This window comes from Typopeltis vanoorti, chromosome 2 (assembly GCF_054136105.1).
Source record: "Typopeltis vanoorti isolate ZY-2024b chromosome 2, IOZ_Tvanoo_1.0, whole genome shotgun sequence".
Taxonomy (NCBI): Eukaryota; Metazoa; Arthropoda; class Arachnida; order Uropygi; family Thelyphonidae; genus Typopeltis; species Typopeltis vanoorti.
This window is the reverse complement of record NC_143550.1, coordinates 28,978,180-29,003,466: the sequence shown is the minus strand read 5'-3', so window position 1 is coordinate 29,003,466 and position 25,287 is coordinate 28,978,180. Positions and strand designations below refer to the sequence as shown.

Below are 25,287 nucleotides of genomic sequence, written 5' to 3'. Positions count from 1 at the left end.
CTACTAACCGCGCTCAAACTTACTTAACTGAGCCATTAGTAGCAGAGGCTCTACCAATCGACCAACCTTCGCCGGCATCTCACAATTATGAGTAACTGTAAAACTGACAAGAATAATTACAAATAAAATAGCATCGAACGTGAATGAAACACGTATCACGTGTACAAGGTTAGCTAGCTGTTGCTAAGGAACTTCCTGTAGTTTGTGTTAAAGTTCATTTCTTGTATTTTTAGAGATCTAATTAGGGTTTTTCCATATCTCTGGGAGTATAAAACCTTGATTTCTGTTAAGGTTAACAGTAGAACGAGCGACTGTGGCTGCTGTTTGAAAATTCTTGAATGGTAGTTTTCCTCTATGTAAGGGAACAGCTTTTGTTCCACTCGATGACATGGTTTGTTGTAGAGAAATGAGACAATAGGCCAGAAATGTCCTGTCTGTTGTTTTTTACGTAGCCAGTGTGCTCCTTTTGCCTGATTTCGAGGCTTCTTGAAGTCTGTCCGATGTAACTTGATCCACATGAGCATGGAATATTATAAACACCAGCATATTTATAGAAAGGATGGTTATCTTTTGGAGATCTTAGTAGTTTACGAATAGTTTCTATTGGTTTGAATGTTACTCTTATTTTGTGTCGTTTGAAGAGGCTGGCGAGTTTGTTGGAGATGCCACTTACATACGGAATTGCAATAGTTTTTATATATTGAATATCTTCTTGTTCTCTTTGTGGTGGTTCAGAGAAAAGGATTTTTTTTTTTACTAGTCTTCATGGATAGCCGTTCAAGTACAGATTGTTAGAAATTAATGTTAACTCATCTTGAAGGGTTTTGTTGTCTGTTGTGATGCTAATAGCTCTTTTCTTTAACATGTGTACAATGCTGAGTTTATGTCAGATGAGCTGCAATGTAGGTAGCATCCTGTATTGGTCGATTTCCTGTAAACCGATAGATTTATGCTGCTATCAATTTGTTTTTTGATTAAGATGTCTAAAAACGGTACAGATATGTGGACGATATCTTCATCGTTTGGAACAACAACAAAGATGACCTATATGACTTTCTCAAAAAGATTAACTCCTTCCATCATTCAACTAAATTTACTCTGGAACTTGAAATAGAAAAACAACTGCCGTTTTTAGACATCTTAATCATCTTACAAACGTTCCTGTAGTGGAGGTCATTGTCATCTTAAGTACCTTGTTCCCACAAGATATAACCTCATTGTTTGCTCACTGCCTATATTCTAACTACTTTTCTTGGAAAAAATCTACCAGCAAATAACAGGCTTGGCGATGGGGAGCCAGCTTTCATCTTCATATGCTGACCTCTTTATGGAAGACCTCAAAAACAAATTCCTATCCCAAATTATTCCCAAACCTAAAATTTGGTATAGATATGTGGATGATATCTTCACCGTTTGGAACAACAACAAAGATGACCTATATGACTTTCTCAAAAAGACTAACTCCTTCCATCATTCGACTAAATTTACTCTGGAACTTGAAAGAGACAAACAACTGCCGTTTTTAGACATCTTAATCAAAAAACAAATTGATGGCAGCATAAATCTATTGGTTTACAGGAAACCGACCAATACAGGACGCTACCTACATTTCAGCTCCTCTCACCATATCTCACATAAACTCAGCATTGTACACCACATGTTAAAGAAAAGAGCTATTAGCATCACAACAGACAACGAGACCCTTCAAGATGAGTTAACATTAATTTCTAACAATCTGTACTTGATCAATAATTTCTGGTCTTGTTACACTTTTTGGATGTCCTTCACAAGGATCATCTTCAAGGCCAGTACGGCTGCGTTTAAAATCGGCAGCCGATTTCTTAATTGTCGAAAACGAAGGAGAAGAGTGCCCATGAACTTTTATGAACTTCAAATGATTTTCTTTTGCCGTTCAACCTTCTTTTACAAAGAATTTTATAACCGCATGATACACAATTTTATCCATTTCAAGGTATACAGACAACACGTTTGCTTCAGACAGCTGTATAAAACAAACTATTTGATAGAATGGCTTGCAATTTCACATGGATGCTTATGACAGATGTATCCCCAATTTAGAAAAAAAATCTTGCTGATAGTGTCGACATCTATTGTCGAGGTCGAGAACTTTTCAGACCAGCATCGTATAAAGGATTCAAAAAAATTTAATATCTTTTTATTTATTAATTTTATCAGGCTAGCGAAAAACTATTTAACCATTAAAATAGTTTAAATTATAGTTGAGAAAAAAAAAGTGGAAAACAATTTTATTGCTTCAAATCATATACCAATAAAAACTGGATTATAATCTGGGGGTATTCATCAGTCATTTAGCAAGTAACAGTAGTTGAAGAAGAAAGCTTAATGCATGTTAATTTTTCATATTTCAAAACATGTTAGCTTGTACTGTCGTAATTGCTCGAATAGTTTCCATATGCAGTATATGTAAAGTTGAACTTCTGATTATGTGATTGTTTCTGCAGTTTTAATGAGAATTATCATGTTGTCTGCGAGACTTACTGTATTCAAAGGTGTATATTGAATACTGGTATTTTAATAGTTCATAGTGCAGTTTATGAAAGTTTGACTCATTTTATTATCTTATATACCATAGACATAATTTTATTTTGCCTAATCTTTCTGCCAGAAACAGTCCAATTGAAATGAATTTACAAATTTTAATGGATATCCCAAATACTAAATTTAATTTCTTTCCATCTGCCAATTGTGGAATTAAAGCATTTCAGCATTTCAATCTGAAATGGAACCAAAGTAAAATGACATGGACATATTCCTATGTACAAATCTCAAAATTTAATTAAGGATTCCAGAATCCCAAAATAATTCTCCATTCAGAGCAGAGTTTTGTACTATGTAATTTTTATTCTTTGTACTCCTGGAAGTGGACCTTTTGAAACAAAGTTTTAAATGCTTTGTTAAATTTTTGTGATGATCCAGATTACTGAATGTCAATAAAATCTATCTTTACAGAGTTTTCAAATAAGTTACAAGTAAAACAGATACTAATATGTTCTTATTCATTTTGTGAAAAGCACCTATAAACTGGTCAGAATTATGTGTGAAGAGTTGCATATAGAATTTTTTGAAATTTTCTGTTTATTATTTTTGATTGTTAGATATTTATAACATTTCTGTTTATTGTTACATACTTGACATATAAATTTGTACTGTGTGTGAGGATTCTAATTGACTGTGTTGTTTTTTTGGTTATTATATGGAATCATTGATGTATTTTTCAACATAGAAAGATATCTGAAGCACTAATGTGGCTGATGTTCCTAATATAAACAGCAAATGATATTATCATTTCTATTGCATATCCATGGAGTCAGTGAGTCATCATGGAAGACTGACTCTAGGAATTGTTCATGCAATACCCACCTGTCTTCTTCATTTGAGGCTATCTGTTGTGAGATAGAGACATAGAGACAAATAGGACAAAATATATAATTGGTTGATGCTATAATCCAGGGGATATAATGGAGAATGTAGATGACATACATTGGAAAATTAGCATGATCAGTGCGGGTTGATTATTTATTATGGAGTATTTCAACTATGGCGGCATAGATTGGAAGGAGGAATGGTCACAGGAGGGAAGGAAATGGAAATAGTTGCTGAGAGATAATTACCTATGACAACATGTCATGGAGGAGACATGAGGTTTGAGAGTGCTTGATGTGGTCATAGCATTAGAGAACTTAACAGTAACCAATTTGCTTGAGAGATTGTCACATATACAGAATGTTCTGTTAAGAAGGGATATATGTGAAATTACAAAAGAGGTGATTATGACAAACTTATGAGTCAGCTTTCAGCAGTGCCATGTCATAAAAATATCAAGGAGAGAGATGTTGGTATTACATGGGAAGTGGTCAAGGAGTGTTAGAAAAAAATATTATCAGACGGTATGTATACCCAGAAAGATAAATCAGGTAGAATTTAGAAAATGAATGGCATCATTAACCCTGCGGAGGTTGCGGTCGAAAAAATTGCAGCGTAGGTCGCATGTATCTGAGAAATACATTCATTACTAGTATGTGCTAAAATGCGATAAAACTTAAAAAAAAAAAAAAAACACTGCAAATATAATACATGATGGTTTATTTATTTTCAGTTACAATCTAGAAATTATTGAACAAAGAAAAAAAAAAAAAAAACTAAACCAATACTATACTGACATCAGAGTTTGTGGTATCTCCCAGATACAATTTACTATCAAATATTACTTTCGCATTTGACTCTATCATTATCATCATCGGACTCCAGTAACAAAATCACGGAATCTCTTCAACATCTGATGGATTATCCAATCGATATATTTTTCCAGTCATTTTCAATGGTAAATAAAAAAAAAATAAACCAATACTCTACTGACATCAGAGGTCGCAGTATCTCTCAGATACAATTTACTATCAAATATCACACACACCTTTACATAACACGTGTTGCTCATCTAGTCATGACCTCCAAGCTATACACTGGATATGTGTAAGAATATTTATATTAAACAATTTTTGTATCTGTCAGATCAGTCATGACCTCTGCAGGTTAAGTAGGAGTTGCAAACAAGAAAAAGTTGGTCAGTATGCCTAAGAGCAAGCTACAAGGTTTTGGCCAATAAAGGTGACCTGTATGGTAAAGAAGGCCAAAACTTATTATCAGCTGGATGACGAAGTCAGAAGGAATCCTAAAGAATTCTTTTGCTATGTGGCAAATAAAAGCAGGAATGACAATGAAAGGATAACTTTAAAAAGTGCTGATTGTGAGTAGGTAACTAAAACAAACGAAACCAGGCAGTTGAATTACTGGGTGATTCATTTTCAAGGTGTACCATCTATGGGATGATGTTGCAATGTTACATGTGACATTGACTGATAGGAGAAGAAATGGAGGCACTAAGAATATTGCAGAACATCAGCAGTTGTGGGATTAGATAGCATATTGGTCTGGATAGAGATAGTAAATAATAAGCCAGTCAGTATCTCAAGATGGTGGTTAAGGTATTGGAGAAATTGGTATAAGATAGAATTCAGGACTGGGGGATAGCAGTATCATACTTTATAAGGGTCAACATGATGTGAAGGGTAGAGTAGGTAATTTGCTTCCTTTTTTTATGATAATGTGACAATGGAGTTGGATAAAGGAAATGACTACTCATTGATAATGTTAGACTGTGCAAATTCATTTGACAGGATTTTACATTGAAACTCTGTTGCATAAATTGAAGCAAATGGGGATGGACAGATATTAAAGAGTGGTTTATTGGAGGGCTCGAGTCCAGGTGACTGGTGGTGTACCACATCACTTTTTTTAATTTGTACATCAATGATATAGGAAATGAATTAAAGAAAAATATTCAGTTGTTTGCAGATGATGTAAAGCTAGGAAGAGTTAATCAATGAAGATGATATAGACATCCTGCAGGATATAGACTGGTGCTATAAGCAAAGTTAAGTAAATGGCTGTCAATTTAACAGGGCCTATCCAATACACAGTCTATAAGGTCAGATTCCTAATGGTGAAGGAAAGGTCGCCATTAGGAAGGCATGTTGCTAAAGTGTCTAGGAAGGGAAAACTGTTGTTATTTTCCTTTTCCATCATAAACTGGATTCTTGGATGTAGACTATTGAGGTGACTGAGGAAGGAGTCTAATGTATCTGGGCTATGAGGCCAAATAGAGAATATAAATATCTACGTATCTTAGTCAGGTAGAAGGTTTGAGAGGGGCTGAGTCTATGGCTCGTTTTTTAAACACTTTTCCATGTAAAAATTGGTGTGGGGGAAAGAATCCATAGCAGTTCCCTGTATCTTTTTATAAATTTTGTTCTTCCAAGAAAAATAACCAGAATTGATTGCAAAGGAAAAGAGATCTACGATATCAGAAGGGAAAACGTTTTAAGTGTTGAGGTGTCATTTAAGGGAATATTGGTAAAGAGTGAGGTGATGTCAAAGCTGACCAATATATCTGCATTATTTAAAGTTAGATCTTCAGTCAAGGTTTTAAAATGGGTAGAGTTTTTTATATAGGATATAAGAGGGGGTGGGGTAAGGGAGTAGGGTGCTGATGACATCAATAAAAATTTGAAGTTTAGAAGACATATTGTGAAAGAGGTGGAGAAGGTAAACCCAGAGAGTTGCTGTAATACTATGAACTTTGACCAATATAGGTAAAAGAGTGGAGGTTTCATTTTATAAAGCAGTGATTATGGTGCTCAGGTCTGGTCACTGAGATTTAACCTTGGAAAGGGTACAGAAGCAGATAACAAAAATGTTATCAGGCTGTACAGTATTATTTGAGGACTGATTGAGGGCATGCAAACTATAGTGTTTGGTGGCTAGAAGATGAAGGGATGACATGGTGTAAACGGTTGAGAGGTATTTATAGGATACACACTGGAGAAAATTTTTCATATATTGAAATGAGGAGGAACAAGGATAAAGGGCTATCCCTGGATGTTGCAAAGAAGATAGCAAGTATTGGGGTGAGAAGTGGCTTTTTTTTTTTATCTTTCCTTCATAGTCTAACATCCTCCATTCTTTCCTTCATAGTCTAACATCCTCCATGGTTGGACCCATGGAATGCAATGCTTGACAGGGTAATGAACATGTGGATGTTAAACAGACTTACAGGATGGTATGTTAGACTTTGTGTTAAGAAGGGTCTCCAACAGCGAGTCTTTTGACTCAGTGGGCAATAATCATAAAAATAACAGGCCATATGATGGGAATCTACTTAACAGGCTTTTGTATGGATGGGTGAAGGATTTTTTTTCCATATTTTTAATAATTTTATATAATTTTTGTATTTTTTTAAAAAATTTCCCTTCATCTGAGACGGGTTTAAGGCAATTATTTTATTGTCTATAGATACATGTCCACAGACCAGTTTGCCTGTTTTGCAGGAGAAAAAAAAATCCATGTTTCCAGATGAAGAAACTGAAACCTTCCATCTCCATATAAGACCTGCTAACTCACCTTTAACTGAAAAGCCCTAATAAAGGTGCTTTGTGTTATAGATAAATTTGAAATTAGGTCTTTTCAACCAAAGGGCTTCATCAAAACCAACTAAGCTACAGAGGCTGTTTATTTATTACATAATCCAGAAACCCTGCTCAATAGATCAAACATGGAAACTTTTCAACACATTTCACTCCTCAATAATTTGATAAAATACGATAGAAGTGAGTATGGCTCCCGTAAGAAGGAAAATGGCAGGTAGTAATAACGGTTCGCCATCTTTATTCAATAACTGTAATATAAAGGGGATTATTCAGTGTACTAATTGTGAAATGTATGCTTGCGGAATGCGGCTGGAGTATGGCTAGATGATAATAAAGGAGTGAATGTGTGTAGAAAATGTAAGGAAAATGAGGAATTAAAGTGTTTTTCAGGTCGTGAGTGTGATATTTTTGTCAAACTTCAGAATGAAGAAAATAGTGATATGACAAGAAATGGTGAGGTTGTACCAGAGAACTGTGAGGGCATGAATGTAGAAAGTGTGAATGATGGTATTAATACAGAGCAAAATAATGGTTTAACAGAAAATAAAAAAAAAAAAAAGATGAGATAGATGCAACGAGTGAGATCGCGTTGTTGAGCAGAGCGATACAAAGAGTGTATGAACAAACCTCTACTGAGTTTACCAGCCAATAATAAAAAGTATGATAGGAAAAATAAGAGTATGAGTATAAACGTAAACAAAATGAAGGAGAGAGTTCTGTATGGAGATTCGTTAGTACGAGGTGTGTTAGTAAAGGATTTGACAAAATCGTACCAACCTGGTGCGACCATCAAGGACGTAACTGAGTCTATTAGAGAGCAAAAGGAAAGGGTGAAAGAAATGATTGTTGTGACAGGTACGAATGATTTGAAAGGAGATAAAATGGAAATGATAGAGGACCTGAATGAATTGTTTGAGGTAGCAAAAGAAAAGAGTGAAAGAGTTAGGATGATTAGTCTTTTATCGCGGTATGACAGTGAAGTGTTTAAAAGGAGGGCCATAATTGCAAATGACTTTATACGTTGGGTATGTATGATGAGTGGTGTGGAATTTGTGGACGTGTGGAGTGAGTTCGATGGGCGAAAGGATCTATATAAGATGGATGGCTTGCATTTCAATGCATTCGGTGTAAGGAGACTTGAAAACGTGTTGTTGAATGAAGTGGATGTGCAGAATTAGGGAAACTAGATTTATTAAGGGGGGGGAGTAGATATGCAGACCTTAGGGAGGCAGTTGAGTGTATGAATGAGTATAATATGCCCAAGCAAAAAGGACAACAAATCAGAATGGTTAGTTAGTATAAGGCATCAAGGTAGGGATGGGGCTAATGGGAGTCTGAAATTCATGTACACTAATGCTAGGAGTATTAGGAACAAGAAGGAAGAATTTTTAGCCATGGTTGGCACTTCCAGACCACAGGTTATTGGCATTAGTGAAACATGGCTGACTGTAGATGATATAGCCTAGTGGGATTGAATGTGATGGGTATAGTGTGATCAGTAATGACAGGGAGAATAAAATGGGGGGGGGGGAGTATTGTTGATGATAGCTGATGAGCTGCAGCCAAGGAGAATAGAAGTTGAATTGCAGGATAGAGAAAAGAGCACATTTGAGGCCATTTGATGTGAGATTGTGGCTAGCAGAACAAAATATACAATTGGGTGCTGCTACAGACCAGGTGATGGAAAAGATGGTGGAGATAGTATACACAAGCAAATAGAAGAAATGAGTGGAAGGAGGGTAATTATTATGGGAGATTTCAACTATGGTCGCATTGATTGGAGTGAGGAGAGGACACAAGGGAGGAAGGAATTGGATTTTATGCGGTTATTAAGGGATAACTATCTGCGACAGCATGTAATGGAAAATACTTTTAATAATATTTTCCTTTTAAATTTTAATACTTTTTTAAAATACATCAGAGAGTGCTTGACCTAGTAATTGCATCTGAGGATTTGGCTGTAACAATTATGACCACATTGCTACCATTTGGTGAGAGTGATCATAGGGGTCTTGACTTGGGAGGTGGCCAAAGGTGTGGAATTTACAATTAAGACAGAGTGCATGTGGAATTATCGCGCTGGTAAGTATGACAAGCTTAGGAGTTTGATTGGTTCAGTGCCATGGCATGTATAACTGCAAGGGTTAGAAGTGGATAGTGCATGGGAGGCAGTTAAGAAGTGTTTGCATAAAGCAATGGCTGACTGTATATCTAGAGTCCGAATAATAAATCAGGTAGGGGTTAAATGGATGAATAACACCATTAAACTTGAGCTGCAAAAAAAAGAAACAACTATGGAGGAAATTTAAGGAGAAAGGTGACCGGCAGGCACATGAGCGGTATAAAGCACAGGCCAGAAGGGTAACGAGTGTGGTAAGAAAAGCAAAAAGGATTACGAATGCAGGCTAAAGAGAATCCTAAACAGTTTTTTCGATATGTTGCAAGTAAAAGAAAAAATGTATATGGCAGAATGATTTTAAAGACTGCCGATGGTAGGGAGGTAACTGAATCAGTTGATATAGTTGAGTTACTGAGTGAGCACTTTGCAAGAATATATCATCCAGGTGGTGACAGTGCAGAAATGAATGAACCAATAGATTATATGGGAATTGTGGTGAATGAAGTGGAGGTCAGTAGTCTATTGCATAACCTCAATGTCAATATATCTGTGGGATTGGATGGTATACCAGCTCATGTCATACATGAAGTGGCTAAAGAATTATCAGTACCCTTGACCATTTTGTTTAATTTGAGTCTCGGGTCTGGGTTAGTCCCGAGGGGGGTGGAAAGAGGGGAAAATAGTTCCACTGCATAAAGGAGGTTCCAAGACTGCTGTTGTAAATTACCGACTGATTAACATATAACGAATCGTTAACACAGTGACGGCTGAACTGGATAATGGTAATGGGTTTACAGTGATTCTACTGGACCTTGCCAAGGCCTTTGACAGGATACCACATGGAACTCTAATCAATAAACTGGAGCAGATGGGGATGGATATAGGGTTGGTGAGATGGAGAGGAGGGTGGTTGATGGAGAGATACCAGAGAGTGGTTTATTCGGGAGTTGAGTCCAAAAGACGGCTTGTGACTAGTAGTGTGCCGCAGGGCTCTGTTCTTGGACCACTACTTTTCAATTTGTTCATCAGTGATATAGGAAAGGATCTGAGAGGAAGTGTTCACTTGTTTGCTGATGATGCAAAGTTGGGTAGAGCAATTGTGAGTGCACAGGATGTCAAAATTTTACAGGATGATTTGGATAGTTTGGAGCACTGGGCTAGGGGAAATGGATGTCAATTTAATGTGGCAAAGTGTAAGGTTATGCATTTTGGGGTGAAAAGAATAGCAGCAGTATATCACATTGGTGGAACCATACTCCAGGAGATTGATGAGGTCAGGGATTTGGGAGTGTTGGTGGATGGGGAGTTGAAGTTTAGGGGGCACATTGCAAAAGTGGCTAAAACAGCTCATCAAATCATTTGGTTACTGAAAAATACTTTAACGAGCAGAGACAAACAAGTTATTGTTCCTCTGTATTGAGCCTTGATAAGACCTCATCTAGACTACTGTGCCCTGATATGGGTGCCAGGGTTTCTTCTTGATGGGGAGGAGGTGGAGAGGATCCAGAGACGAGTGACCAAGATGATAGCAGGTCTGTGGAATGAACCTTATGAGAACAGGTTGAAGATTTGTGGGTTGCAAAAATTAGTCGATAGGCAGAAAAGGGGTGATATGATTGAGACATTCAAATTACTGAAGGGTTTCTATAAGATTAATACAGATGATATTTTTGAGAATAGGACTGGTGCTGGGAGGACTAGGGGCCATAGATGGAAGCTGGGCAAGAATGTGGTTAGCAGGAGTGTTAGAGCTAGGTTTTTTACTTGGAGAGTGGTGAATGAGTGGAATAAGCTGCCAGAGTCTGTTGTGGGTGCTACGACCATGAATGAGTTAAAGGTGAGGTATGATCGATACTGTGTGAATGTCGAATAGTTGTTCTTGACATGATGTTAGAGCCTCCCTCGATGAGTCTGTCAACTCCTTGGAGTTGCTTGCCTGGAATAATAATAAGCAAGGTGGTTTCACCCTACTTACCGAGAGCTGAAATGGCTTGCTTATGAAATTCCTCGTTTCACCTAAAGACAGTCATAAACATCCATGCCCATGGCAATATTCAATCCTACAGCCTGTAAGTTGGAAATTGGATATGCTAACCACTTTCATCCAGGACAGTATTAGGGAACTCCCAAAGAAAGAGAATAATAGTGTTTTTAGTACAAGACTGGAAGAAATATAAAAATTAATCTTTGATTTTTTTTCAGCTTAATTGAAAATTAAATGATATATTTATTTAGCTGCTAATATTGCACTGGTTTAAATCCAGAATCTTCAAAGCATTAGCAGTTTGTCACAATATACCAGCAGAGCAATTATTAATTAACAGTGGGAATGGTTTAAAATGGTAATAGACAACACAAAGAACTTAAGTCATTTGTGTTATTTAATATTTTATTAATATTAATTTAATTTTAAAATGATTATTTTATAATACTTGTTGAGGTTTGGAAAATGTTTCGTAGTGATGTTGATTCAAAAAACAGTCTCTTTGATTTGTAATAGCATCTATATAGGACTTAGTAAGTATTTATTTACATCTCATCCTCTCCAAAGCATAATCTACAATCCCAACTTTTCATATAACTCTTTGTGCTCTAAAGATCTGGGTATAAACCAGGAAAAGATTAGCAACTAAATAATTAAATAAATCGTTATGATTAAAAAACCTATTCCTCCCCACCCCAAACAATCAAAGATGAATAATTGCTAACACCTATGATTTTTTACACATCTAAATTTACATTTTATAGCTAGGTTTGCATTCTTAAGTGGTGGTTAAAATTTTGGATGCACTGGTTAGCACACAATTGTTGCAAAGAGCAAATAAGAATATGAAAGTTTAGAAAACAAGGGGTAAGTAATAAAAGTCACTACGAAAAACCTTTGACAAGCAGAGAAATGGCAGCAGTTGTTGGCCTTCAGAAGACCACACTGATCCCATAGAAGGAAGATCTGGAATTAATGCAGAGCAATTAAGATTATGAGGCTGGTATATTGTGCCTGTCAGAAGTATTTTGGTTTCGTTTGTCTGTTCTGGAAAACAGCACTTTTTGTAACAGGAGACTTTTTCAAAATAAAGAGTCCTCTTAGAAAAGTCCTGTAAGCATCTTCTGGGATCAGGTAACACAGTTTCACTTGAAAATGCTTGCTTTAACCGTACAGCACCATAATAAAAATACTGCTTTTACCTAGAGACATAACTTCCATTTTTTGCTACTGAGGTTCAAGTATATTAGTCAAAATATTTTGGACCTTTGATGGAATGCCTTGAAGTGCAAAGCATTTTTTTTAATGCTGCTACCATATAAGAGTGGATGTAGCATCTGGGGGAAAAAAAATTATGAATGTTTACCATCATGGCTAGTTTTCCAGTTTTATCATTCAGTTACAACTGAATATAATATATATTCAGTTGTAATGAATGTATATTATAACTAAATAATATACATTAATATACAAATAATGAATATATTATTACTAAATATAATTACCTTGACAAACATGTAATGGCTGACCCATGCTTTCAGAATATGGGATCTGGTCGATAGCATCAGATTACCTATCAGTAACCACACTGCTTATGTTTGAGAAAGCAGTCATATAGCCTTAATCTGAGAGACTGCCAGGCATGCAGATTTTTTTGTTAAGAAGCACAATATATATGTGGAATTACAAAGCAGCTGATTGTGCCAAACTGAGGAGTCAGTTTAGATTTGTTTAAAATCTTAGTGTGACGGCATAAGAATCTGCAAGGGAGTGTTAGCTATGCATAGTCAAGGGGTCAGAAGGATAATCAGGTAGATGAATGGCATCATCAAGCAGGAGTTGCAGAAAAAGTTGAGAAGGGAACATAAAGAAAATGGCAATCAGCAAGTCCATGAGCAGTACTAGGCCGGGTCAGAAAGGGTGATCAGTATGATAAGTAAGGCCAAAACTAATGAGAGGAAAGTAGCTGACGAATAATAGGAAGAGTGACTATGGAAGAACTACTTTAACAAGTGCTGATAGTAAGAAGGCAAGGGATTGTGTTAATTTATTTAAGTTATTTCCTGATATTTTAGCAGACAAGTTAAATATGGCATGCTGCATAGGTCATGTCAGAAAGAGAGATGGTTTTTGGAATCAGCAGCAGTAGCTTTAAAACATTCTCCAAACCTCAGTAAGTATGACTTATCAAATTAATGCTTGTTTTTTCTCTCTCATTATTCAACAATAGTGGACTTTAGTATCTTGTGTTGTCCATTTCAATTTTTTAAACTGATCCCAGTCTTAACTAAATTATTGCTGTTCCTATAATGTCACAAACTGTTTTTGTGCTCCGAAGATGCTAGATATCAGTGAAATATCAGTAATATTATTTTCTTATTATTCTTGTGTTGTGAATTAATACTGTTGAATAAATTAACATTAGCAGTCAACACATAATCTTATGTAAATTCATCATATCAGCCCATGTATTGGGCTGATATGAGAATGTGCAAGGAAATTGGCACTGTTTAATTTAAGCCTCTTTCCAAGGAAGTGGAAAGGGGCCAAAATAGTTAGGCTACATAAGGGAGACCCCAAGACAGAAGTGGAAAATTATAGACTGATCAGTATAAGTAATCATATTCAATTTACCTTAGAAGAGGAGAAAAACAATTACCTAGCCTTTTTACATGTAGTAATTGTTTGTCAACCAGTTGGTAGATTACAGTTTTATTTATTTATTTATTTATTTTTGAAAAGAAACACATTCTGATTGTTATATCCATTCTACTTATCACCATCATCCCAGTCAAAAAGTTGGAACCATTAAGACTTTATTACATCATACTAATATTGTGAATTCCCCTGAAGGCCTTCTACAATAGGATTGAATTATATCAAATCTGTGTTTATGAAAAATGGTTTTAAATGAGTCTTGTATCAAGAAAGACCTATCAGCTTTAGGCCTAGAGTCTCTAGATCTCATCGAAAATATCTGTCGGATTCCACTTCCATTTATTAAAGGAATTTCTAAACATATTGCTGAATTTCAAACACCTCTTTTAATATTGCATTATCCTGAAGATAGAGTTCTATGGAAGAAAACTGAACTTTTACAAAAAAGTAAATTCCTTCTAGTGCAAATTTACGAGGAGAGCTGTGAAGCCTTCTTACACTGACTGAACTTAAACAGATCTGATAACTTTTGATTATCTCCTTGGTGGGAAATATTATTTTATCAATCTTATGTAAATTCTTGATTATTATGTTACGATAGGTTTCACGGTATAAAAAGAACACAGATGGTTAAGAAAATAACTATTTATTAACTTAAAAGCTAATATTTCGCTGGTAATATATCCGGCATCTTCAGAGCACACAACACAAAGTTTGTTACAAGGCAAGACAACCACAATAATAAATAGTTATTTTCTTAACTATCTGTGTTCTTTTTATACCGTGAAACCCATCGTAACATGTCTGACGAACACATAAGCCTATCCACGCGTCTTGATTATTATCTTAAGTTATTTATTTATTTATTTTTTTTTTTTTAATTGGAAATTTACAGGCTGTCTGTTGTCTTAACAACGCTGTAGTTGTGCTCTTTAAAATCAATTCTTTTATTGTATTTTGTTTTGTGTTCCATTGTTGTTAATGTACTGAAGATGCCTTTGATAGGGAAAATATTACGTTTAATAAATTTGTTTCATGTAAGTGTACGTTTCAGTATTTTTGTACAAATGCTGAATTTGAGTATTATTGCTACCATGAAATCTCACTTGACCAATAAGATATTAAGCCTAAATTCCTTTCTACATCACATCTTCAGGGGATGCCTTCCTGTTCTCATTCTCACCTTCCACTTTGTATATGTTGATTTCCATATTGATGTCTGTGCAGTTAGCCTAGTGGCTTTGTGCTTTGCAACCATATGCCTGGGGAATTAGTATCCTAGGTTCAATTCCCGTCGACGATGTGAGGAGCTTAAGGATCTTCCTCAGCCATAGCCAAGTTAGCCAGTCTTGGGCATGGCCAGCAGGGTTTTTTCATCCCACAAGCAGGCAAACTGGCCCCTTGAACATATACGGATTACTGTCAGGAATACTGACCCAGCCATAGGCCTGATTCATCAGCTATGCTGGTTCTGAGCCGGGATAAAATTTGGGGGGGGGGGTTGAGATGTGCCATACCTCCCCATAAAAGGGGGACTCACAGCCATTGTATCATCATACGAAATTAATTCCATATTGATGTTCTAAAATGTCCTTACTAACTTGAACATTCATCTCATAATGCCTCTTTAATGAAATACCACTATATTGTGTAATTTACATTTCTTCAATCTCTTCTCATAGCTATCATTCCAGAATCCTGATTATATCCTTAGTCACTCATTTTGAGACCCTCTCCAAAGTTCTCTCATCACAACAGATACCAGGTGACTAATGGTCCTTCCAGTAGTCTGCGTATGTTATAATCAGTGCTGTGTATAGTGGTCCAACCATCTCCTTATGTTTATTATTCAATGAATTCCTTATCTTGGCAACAGTGTGTCTATGATAAGATTGTGGATCAGACCACAGCCTTACATCTTCTGTATAGTTCATCACTGTGTTTTTATTGATTGTAAAATGGCAACTTGACGTATTTTTCATGCAAGATGCCATATCTTCCTGCAAAGACTTGGCATCAACATGTCTTTATAATTCTCCAAAGATTTGCATCATCAGCAAATAACTGAATGCTGTCAATCCTAATGAAATATTATTAATAAGTTCAACTATAAGTGCATTGAAGGTGACCAGATTGCCCTTGCCCCTTTGAAGAATATTGAGATCAATGTTTAAAGCACTGGTCGAAGATGATCTTGAAGCTTGGGGTGACAGAGCACTGTGTGGTTTGTCAAATGAGTAGGATAAATGGAGAGTACTATCATCAGCAAGGCTCTGAATAGAATTAATGGTGGTTGAGATTATGTCATTTATATATAGAAGAAAGAGATTGGTGATAAAACGAAGCCCCAAGGCACTGCTGCAGTAAAGCTCAAAGAGAGTTAGCCTCTACCTAGACAGAGGAAACTAGTTACCTGATTACAGAGGATGGTACGTAAACCTTATCAGACTTCAATGTCGGGTGTAGTCAAAAGCTCTGGAAATGTCAAAGCAACAACATGTCTCTCCAAACCTTTCCACGGCACATGTCCATTGGTGAGTGATATAGGCTATAAAGTCAGCCATGTACCTTAAATGATGGAATCCATCCTGGTGGTTTCTGATTAACAGATTTGCCTCTAGATAGAGAGGTTGAGTATTGAGGACTTTTTCCATTATCTTGGAGAGCATTGAGGTGATGGTGATTGATGAGTAATTTTGCAGTAGACTTCTTTTCCCCACCCTTTTTTTTTTAATAGGCTATATAAATGGCTGTTTCCTATCAAGTGCGGAAGATTGTAGAGACAATACAGGACAGGTGTTGGCTCTGGAGCACAGGACCAAAAGACACAAAGTTGGGAGTGGTTGGAGAAAAGGCTTTCTGTGAGAGATCAGACATGAACAAAATTGTGATCTAAGTTGCTGATAAGAGAGGTAATCTCTGCGGTGTGTCTGGAAGGTGAACTGGTTTAAAGGAGATCAAGAATAGGGGGAGAATGAAGAGAATTTCAGGTATGTAGACATACCATTGGTGTTAGGTCATTGCTTATAACAAAAACTTCTGTTTTGTCTAACTTGCTCGGTGGTATTGCAAGCAGCCAAAGATCACCTAGGAATATGACCTTCGATTTGAATAGTTGAATGCCAGATGATCAAGTTTCATTGAGAGGATAATGAAAAGATAGTGGCTTTTTTGGGGAGGTTGGAGATGGTAAATGCAGCAGATGAATGTTACTAAATGGGACGAAGAAACCTTGAGTCAGAGAAAGCAGGTAATTCTAAATTGGCCATCATCTGGCAATCAGTGTCAGACTTCACAAAGGCACAGGTGCCGCTCTTGTGACAATGAATTGTGAAAATGGTCTAGATGACTCAGTGATGAATGTCATTTATGCGAGTAGTGCTAGTGTTTATGCCATGGATGCTAATAAAGTGGTGTGAAAGTAAGGTTTTTTTTTTTTAGGATTGGTTTTTTAGGGAGTTTTTTTTTTTTAATTGTAGTGCCACTGTCAGTGGTTGTTGTATGGTTAGATGGAAAGATTGAGTTGAAATGCAATGTGAAGAGATAGGCTCTTGACATGACTCTCATACATGGAGTAGTGACCATTACTCCATGCCATGACTGTGACAATGTCTCTCACATACCACCACTCAGACTCATTACTGATAGGTTCTCTCCCATATACTATCTGGCAGTCAGCTACCACCACTGCCTTTACTGATGTACCCTCAAAACTCAGAAGTTTGGGAGATGCTAAACGTGATGAATATCATTCATCATACTTTTAGATCTTGAAGGGTATCATCACTTACACTGCATGGAGAAGAGAGAGAGAGGAACAGAAATGGGACCCCCTACTCTATAGACCAAATGACATTCACCACTTTAGGTCTCCAATAAACAGGTGGTGGTATTTCAGCAGGCAATGAAATCAAAGTCTTCATTGACATCTGCTTATAAGCCATTTAAACTGATTTGTTTAATTAAGAATGTTATTTGGTTGAATGAAAATTTGGCTTGTATATTAGTCTTTTTAAGCAGTAACAGCTTTGAAAACTTCCGAGTTGTACATGACACCACTACATCAGGTATGCAAGATGTCATTTTGAAAGAACTGTCCTTCATATGAATTCATCAGTCAGTAAAAATGCCATCTTTTTACTTCACTTATTCTTGGAAAGTTTAAAGTTTTTGAAGCATATTTCATCAAACTGAAATGATGACTAGTGGCAGGAGATTTGGGGGAAGGGACGTTATAGGAGTATGGAAGGTGAACTGATTGAAAGGAGATCAAGAGTATTAGGAGAATGGAGAGAGAGAGCTATTAGAAATTCAGGTATGGTGACATACTTGCATTAGGTCATTGCTTATAGCAAAAACTTCTGTTTTGTCTAGCTTGCACAGTGGTTTTGCAAGCAGCCAGTTGAAATTTGCATCATAGCATCTTAAGACATTAAACCAGTGAATCTAAATTTTCTCCTGAAATTTGAACAAACCTAACAGCACTCACTAATAAAAAAATATCAGAGCAAAGTAAATTGCCACTGACTTTCTCCAATACTTTTTTAATACATATGTGTTGTTTGTTCTTTTTTTTTTTTTTTTTGAGTTATTACAAATATATACAGATGTATGATGCAAACATTAGCAGGAGTATTTATAAAAAAAATTTTTTTTTTTTAAATTCTTGATGAACTGGAATTGTACTCAACAATAATCATTGTTTGAAAAGTTTTTTTATAAAAATATTGCTGTAAGCTGATATGTATTTTTCCTTCCTTCTCAAATATTAGTCTGAAGATGTTCATGTAGTTTTAATGTCACAGAGATCACTTCAAACCTTATTTTCTAAACTTATTCAAAACCGAGAAATTTTCCAAGACAGTTCTTGCAATAAGTCGCAACTTTTAGGTATGTATTTTATAGATTTGTTAAATGTATTATTTTAAAGGTTGAAATTAAGCAAACTTATGAATTGCATACTACAGAGAGATTTTTTTAAATTACTACTTCTAAGTAGCAGAGAAGTTTATTGTTCATGATGATCTCAATGAGGTGAGAATAATTAGTTAGTAGCTTGATAGCAGACTTTTATCTTTTTTACAATGAGTTCAGTATAGGAAGAGGAAAATAAAAGTGTAGGTAATGGATATTATTATCATCATCAGAGACCTCTGGGGAGTCAAGGACTCATTGAGGGAGGCTATAAATCACTTATACTAGCTGTCATACCTTCCCTTAAATTCAATCACACTATATGTGCTCACTATTCCTAAAGGCAAACTATTCTGCTCACTCACTGCTCTGTGAGAGAAAAGCTTAGCTCTTACTACTTTTTTGACTGTGAGCAAACTTAACTTCCATGGATGCCCCTGTGTTCTCTCCCCACCTTCCATATAACGAAAATTTTCATCAGGCACTTTCCTATAATACCCATTCAAAAGTTTATAGACCTCGATCACATCACCACTCTTTCTCCTGTTAACTAGAGTCTGTAATCTAGAATCTACAATCATAATTTAAATCCCATAATCCAAATATAATCTTTGTAACTCTTCTTTGCACCATTTCCACAGCTTCATTATCCCCTTTGGAATCTGGGAGACCAAATTTGCACACAATAATCCAGGTGTAGTCTTATCAGAGCCTTATAAAGAGGCAAAATGACTTCCTTAATCTTTATCCTCCGAGTTGTACTTGCAACTTTTGTTGTGTGACCTTTGAACTTCAAATTCATATCCACCATTATGCCAAGATCCCTAGCTTCATTTGTAGTATAACCTCACTAATATAATATGCTGCTGGAAATCTCATCAGGCTAAAGTGCCTTTACACTTACTAACATTAAACTCTAGCCATTTTCTTTTGTCCAAATTTTTAGTCTATCAAATCATTTTTTAAGTTCTGGATATCAGTAACATCCCTGATTGCCCTGCCTATTTTTGCATCATTGGCAAACAGTTGCGCATCTTCTGTTAGACCCTTCCTAATGCCATTAATGTATAGATTGAACAACAATGGCCCAAGGACTGAACCAGTATACCACTGATCACCTTAAATCTGACAGCCTCACACCCACCATATACCACTCTTTGATCTCTGTCAACCATCCACTGATCCAAGTCAAGAATTTATATTCCAATCCCATATTCTCCACTTTATGTAACAGTCTTTCGTTTGGTATCCTATCCTTAGCAAAATCCAACATTATCATAGTGTAACCATTCCCTTCATCCAACTCAGCCATAACATTGTTATAAAATATGAGCAAATTGCTAAAACATGATCTTCACCCTTCTGTTCCTTGCAGAGTATAGCTTGTTTGTCTCCCCATTTCTGTATGCGAGTTCTTGCCAACTTCTCTAAAATCTTCACTACCACACGAGAGATACTGATAGGTCAATAGTTAGACACATCAGTTTTTGCACCACCCTTATACAATGAACTATCATACATTCCTTCCATTCCTGTGGTATCATTCCTGAGCTGAGCTCAAGTTATACAAACATGTGAAAGGCTACCAAATTCTGCTGAACATTCTTTTAGCAAATATGCTGATATTCCATCTGTCCTTATTCACAAATTCTTATCCAGGTTATGCAATAGCTCTTCAACCTCATTTTCATGAAACTCTAATTCTCCTTCCAATGTAGCAGTAGCATTGTGCACCATGTTACATACACCTAGTTGATATATCTTAGCAAAGTGAGCACTCATTAACTTCCAACACTCGAGTACCATCTGCATTCAATATAGTTATTGTTTCACATTTATTCTTTCTTTTGCTTCATCAATAACACCCCTTCTCCCTTTTTGCCTTGTTTATCTTCACGAAAGAATATGTATCCCTCTATCTCTATTCCTGTCAGAATGTCATACTCATTTAACTGTGTCTTACTTATACCAACAATTTTTGGATGAATGAACTCTACCATTTGCCCAAAAATTAAACTTCATGTTGAAATTGAAGGGTGTGTAAGAAAGTTTTGAAACGAATCAAAGTTGAACAGCTACTAGATGTGAACTAGAGGCTCAAATACACAAACATTATTCAAGAAAAACTGAAAGAGTTTGAAAACAAGAACCAAATCTTCAAGATTTGGTTCTTGTCTTGAGTGATTCAGCCAGAGGTATGTTGTGAGGTAATCTGCAAGGATAGAAAAATCAGAATTTCATGGTAGACTCAGGAAGTTAAAGATGCCGTCAAGGAAAAGAAGAAAGTTTCTTGCAAGTAAAGTCAGCTTGTGCTCTTAGAAAGAGTACTGTAAAAGGAATTAGAGATGATAAAGGTGACATGAAAACTGAAGATAAATATACTCTTGATATCTTCTTCTCTTCCGTCTAAGACGGATTGAGTCTTTTCTTGAGCAGGATCTTCCAGTCTTCTCTCTTCCTTGCTGTTTCGAAAAAGTTCCTTATATGCTCTGCATCCCGAGATGTTCTTTATTAATTTCAGCCAGGTAATTCTTGGTCTTCCGGGTTTTTTCAGTTGGAAAGGTATTGATTAGGACATTAGGAAGTCTGTCTGCATCCATGCGTACAGTGTGGCCAAACCATCTTAGTTGTTGTTTTCTAATTTTTTCTATTATTATCTTTTTATACAATAATTCTTCTCTGACTGTGCTGTTTGTTTTCTTTTCTATCCAATTTGTTCTATTTATTTTTCTTAAATATTTCATTTCAAATGCCTGCAGTTTTTTCTCCTCTCTTTTCTAAACTGTCCACGCTTCTGCTCCATAGATGACTGTTCGTATAATTAGTGATTCATATAATTTGATTTTAGCTTGCTTTAGATATCTTGTTTGTTTTCCAGATTTTCTGTAATTTTCCCATGGTGGTCCATCCTATCGCTATTCTGTGTTTGATTGTTTTGAGTTCATCTATTGTTTCTGTTAGTTTTGATCCAAGATATATGAAGGTGTCTACTTGTTCTATTTGTTCTCCATTTAGGGTGGCTGAGATTGTAGTTCTCTTCCTCCCTATTTTCATCACTTTTGTCTTTTGTATATTTATTGTCATGTCATATGTTTTACAGGTTTCGTTTAGCTCGTTTATCAACTTTTGTAGTTCATTTGGGGTTCTTGCAATAAGGATGAGATCATCTGCATATTTGATATTATTTATGTTTAAACCATTGACATTGTCTATTGCCTTCTTTACAACTTCGTCTAGATATAGGTTGAATAGGCATGAGGATAATGGGCATCCTTACATTACTCCTTTTTGGATCTCTATGGGTTCTGTTGTGAGTGTGTCCTTTTTAATTATTGCATTTTTCTTAGAGTAATATTTTATCAGAAACGATATTATATATTTGTCTATTGCTTTTTCTAATAGAACTTTAAGAAGGATTTCTCTGTTGATGCTATCGAAAACTTGTTTAAAGTCCACAGAACAATAATATAGTTCTTTATGGTCTTCCCAGCAGAGCTCTGCTAGTTGGTGCAATGTGAAAATCTGGTCTATTGTTGAATAGTTTCCTCAGAAACCAGCTTGTTCTGTGCCTATTCATTTCTTCATAGGTGTTTTTTAATCTACGTAGGCTGTTCAATAAGTAATAAGACTAATTTTACTGTCACGAAACCACTCATCACAATATTAATTTCTTTGGAATAAATAAATGTTGCTGTCTGTATTAACAAAAGAGGTTGATAGATAGCATATACGGGCTGATGTGCCAGAGTATCACGTGACTAAACGCAAGCTTGTTTCGGCGCGCCTACAAGCGATTTAAATTTTGTGTGCGTTTGCAAAAATCGGCATCGAACAAGCTTAAGAAGTTGTCGCCTTCTTGTTCCAGTCTTTCTTTCCATTCTGTGCACACATCCACTCAATGCTGCATTTGCTCCGGTGCCAAGAGTTTGGGAATCCATCGGGTGCAAACACGTTTCAGTCCCAAATGAGTGAACACTTCCCACAGAAATATTCAGGACCACATGCAGCTGGCATACTGTAATTCTGCGATCCTCCTTGATGATAATCTCTGCTGTGTTGATTATTGTCTCTGTGATGGACGTTGAAGGTCTTTCCTCACGTTCAAGATCTTCCACATTTTGCCTTCCTTAAAAGTTTTATGGAAGAAAACACTTGTCCTCGACATTGCTTCATCGTGGAAAGCTTCGCGTATCATGTTAAAAGTGTCCGATGCCGATTTTTGCAAACGCACACAAAATTTAATCGCATAACACTGTTCCAAGGACGCTTCCATTTCAACGATTGGTCGAGGTCCGTAGACGCGCCAAAACAACTTGCGTTTAGTCATGTGACACTCTGGTACATCAGCCCGTATATGCCATCTATCAACCTCTTTTGTTAATACAGACTGCAACATTTCTTTATTCCAAAGAAATTAATATTGTGATGAGTGGTTTCGCGACAGTAAAATTAGTCTTATTACTTATTGAACAGCCCTCATATTTTGTATAATTCTTACGAATATTATTAATTGGTCTGTAATTTCTGCAGTCTCTTTTGTCTGGTTTCTTGTATATTGGGATGATCTTTCCACTTCTCCAGTCATCTGGGATCTCTCCTGTTTGTAGTATTTTATTGAATAGGTTTGTTAAATATTCTATTGATGTGCTGCTTCCATATGACCACAGTTTAGTAGGGATAGTAGTATCAGTGCCTGGTGCTTTATTGTTTTTCATCTGTGTTATTGCGTATCTAACTTCTTCTTGTAAAATTTTTGGGTGGTCATTATTTTCTTCTATTGTTGGCATTGTAGTTTTGTTTCCTTGGTGAAAGATAGTCTTAAAATGGTTTGACCAGATTTTTCTTATATCGTCAATATTCCCGGTTTCAGTCATCTTGTTGTTTATCATTGTTACTGCTTTTGCTGAGAATTCCTTTGTAATTTCTCTTATAGTATCATGGAAGACTTTTAAGTTGTTTTGTTGGTATGCTTCTTGGCATTTCTTAGCTTTTTCTGATAACCATTTGTCTTTGGCTTTTTTGCAGAGGTTATCAACTTTATTTTTTAGTGCTCTGTATTTTTCTCTGTTCTCTTCATTGTTTTGTTGGTTGTAGCTTCTGTTGTAGCTATGATTTCTTGGGTTATCCACTGTTTGTTTATTTTGGGTTTGGTACCTAGAGTGTCTTTTGCAATTGACAACACTGTTTCTTTTCCTTCTTCCCAGTATTTTCGCTGTTCTGGAAGATGGAGGGTTTTAATTTGAAGCACATCTGTTCTAGAAATCAACTTCTGCTTGAGCTATATTTTAGTTTTGATAGGTTGATGTTTTCTTCTTTTCTGATATTGTTTTTCCTGTTCTGGCTCATGGAAGTTACTGGCATAATAATGTAGCCAGCTTGCCATGCCTCTGCTACATCCTTTGATCCATGGCTCTTTATTCTTTATTCAGAGCAACCCATTTGGGTTTCCATCACCCAGAGGATGCACCTAGTAGGAGTTTGGTCTCCCCCAAGATCTTGATATATGGAGTAATTACTCTGAAACATTGCAAAATGAATCAGATAGTAACAGCATGGTGGTACAAAAAAACACTCAACAGGAATGCCATCTGGAAATAGAAAAATCTATCACAAACCTGTGGAAAGACAGCTGAAGTAAATGATATTCAACCAAAAATGCTAAAATATGGAATTTATACTGGCTACATGTATAATTCAGAAGGCCTGGTCAGAGGGTCAAAATCCAGATGATTAGAGTATAGCGCTCGTAGTATCCATCAATGGATATAGCTTTCATGGTAAAAAAGGGAATAAGGCCGAACGTGAGATGTTCAGGCCAAATAAAGGTTGTCAGGATCAGATTTTCATTTTAAGACAAATAGTTGAAAAATCATGGGAATATATCAAGGATCTTTAAATTATAATACAGATTCCTTGCACTTGTGAATTATCTTATTTTGGACAAACAGGAAGATCTGCTTTTATTCGGCTAGAAGAACACACGTCTTATATTCTATACCTTGAGCCTTGAACAGTCTGAACTTTAGGAGCATGCTATCAGTACTAGACATAGAGTTCATTGGAACAAGACAAGAGTCCTTCACAAAAGTTGGTTCCTCATGGAACGACTTTAAAAAGAAACATGTGAAACTTTACTTCACTCTCCTAGCTTAAACAGATCCGATGGTCTATGTCTATCCGGTTTGTGGGAGATAGTATTTTTTTAAATCAGCTAATCTTTCCTAACTTTATGTTATTTAATTGTTTGTGCGTGCTCATGTACAATTTGTTTTTAATAAGTTAGGAAATTTAATGACCTTTTTTTAGTCATCTTACATTAGCTACTTAGGTGGCACCTTTTAGAATTGTCAGTTATTGTTTGATTAGCTTTTTACATGTACTGAAGATGCCTTTGATACTTAGGTGAAAATTTTACTAATGAAATAATATTTTACCTGAGTTTATTCCGGTATTATAATTTATTTAAAAATGCCTACACAGTATTTCCTTATTGAAATAAATAATTTAGTTTGGTAGATCTGGAAAAGGCATATGACAAGACGAAAGCTATTCAAAATGTTATGTTGGATATTGAAACATTATATCAA

The 25,287-nt window shown here is 36.0% G+C and overlaps 1 protein-coding gene across 2 annotated transcripts in view; it reads left to right on the top strand.

Annotated features, from left to right (window-relative positions):
- LOC150108899 (nucleolar complex protein 4 homolog B) overlaps positions 1-25,287 on the top strand; it is a 226,746-nt gene that overhangs the window by 18,546 nt on the left and 182,913 nt on the right. For both annotated transcript variants that reach the window (XM_090410813.1, XM_090410804.1), the window contains exon 2: positions 18,559-18,676. In XM_090410813.1, the coding sequence (XP_090266939.1) occupies positions 18,559-18,676 (118 nt within the window). The remainder of the gene's footprint in view (positions 1-18,558; positions 18,677-25,287) is intronic.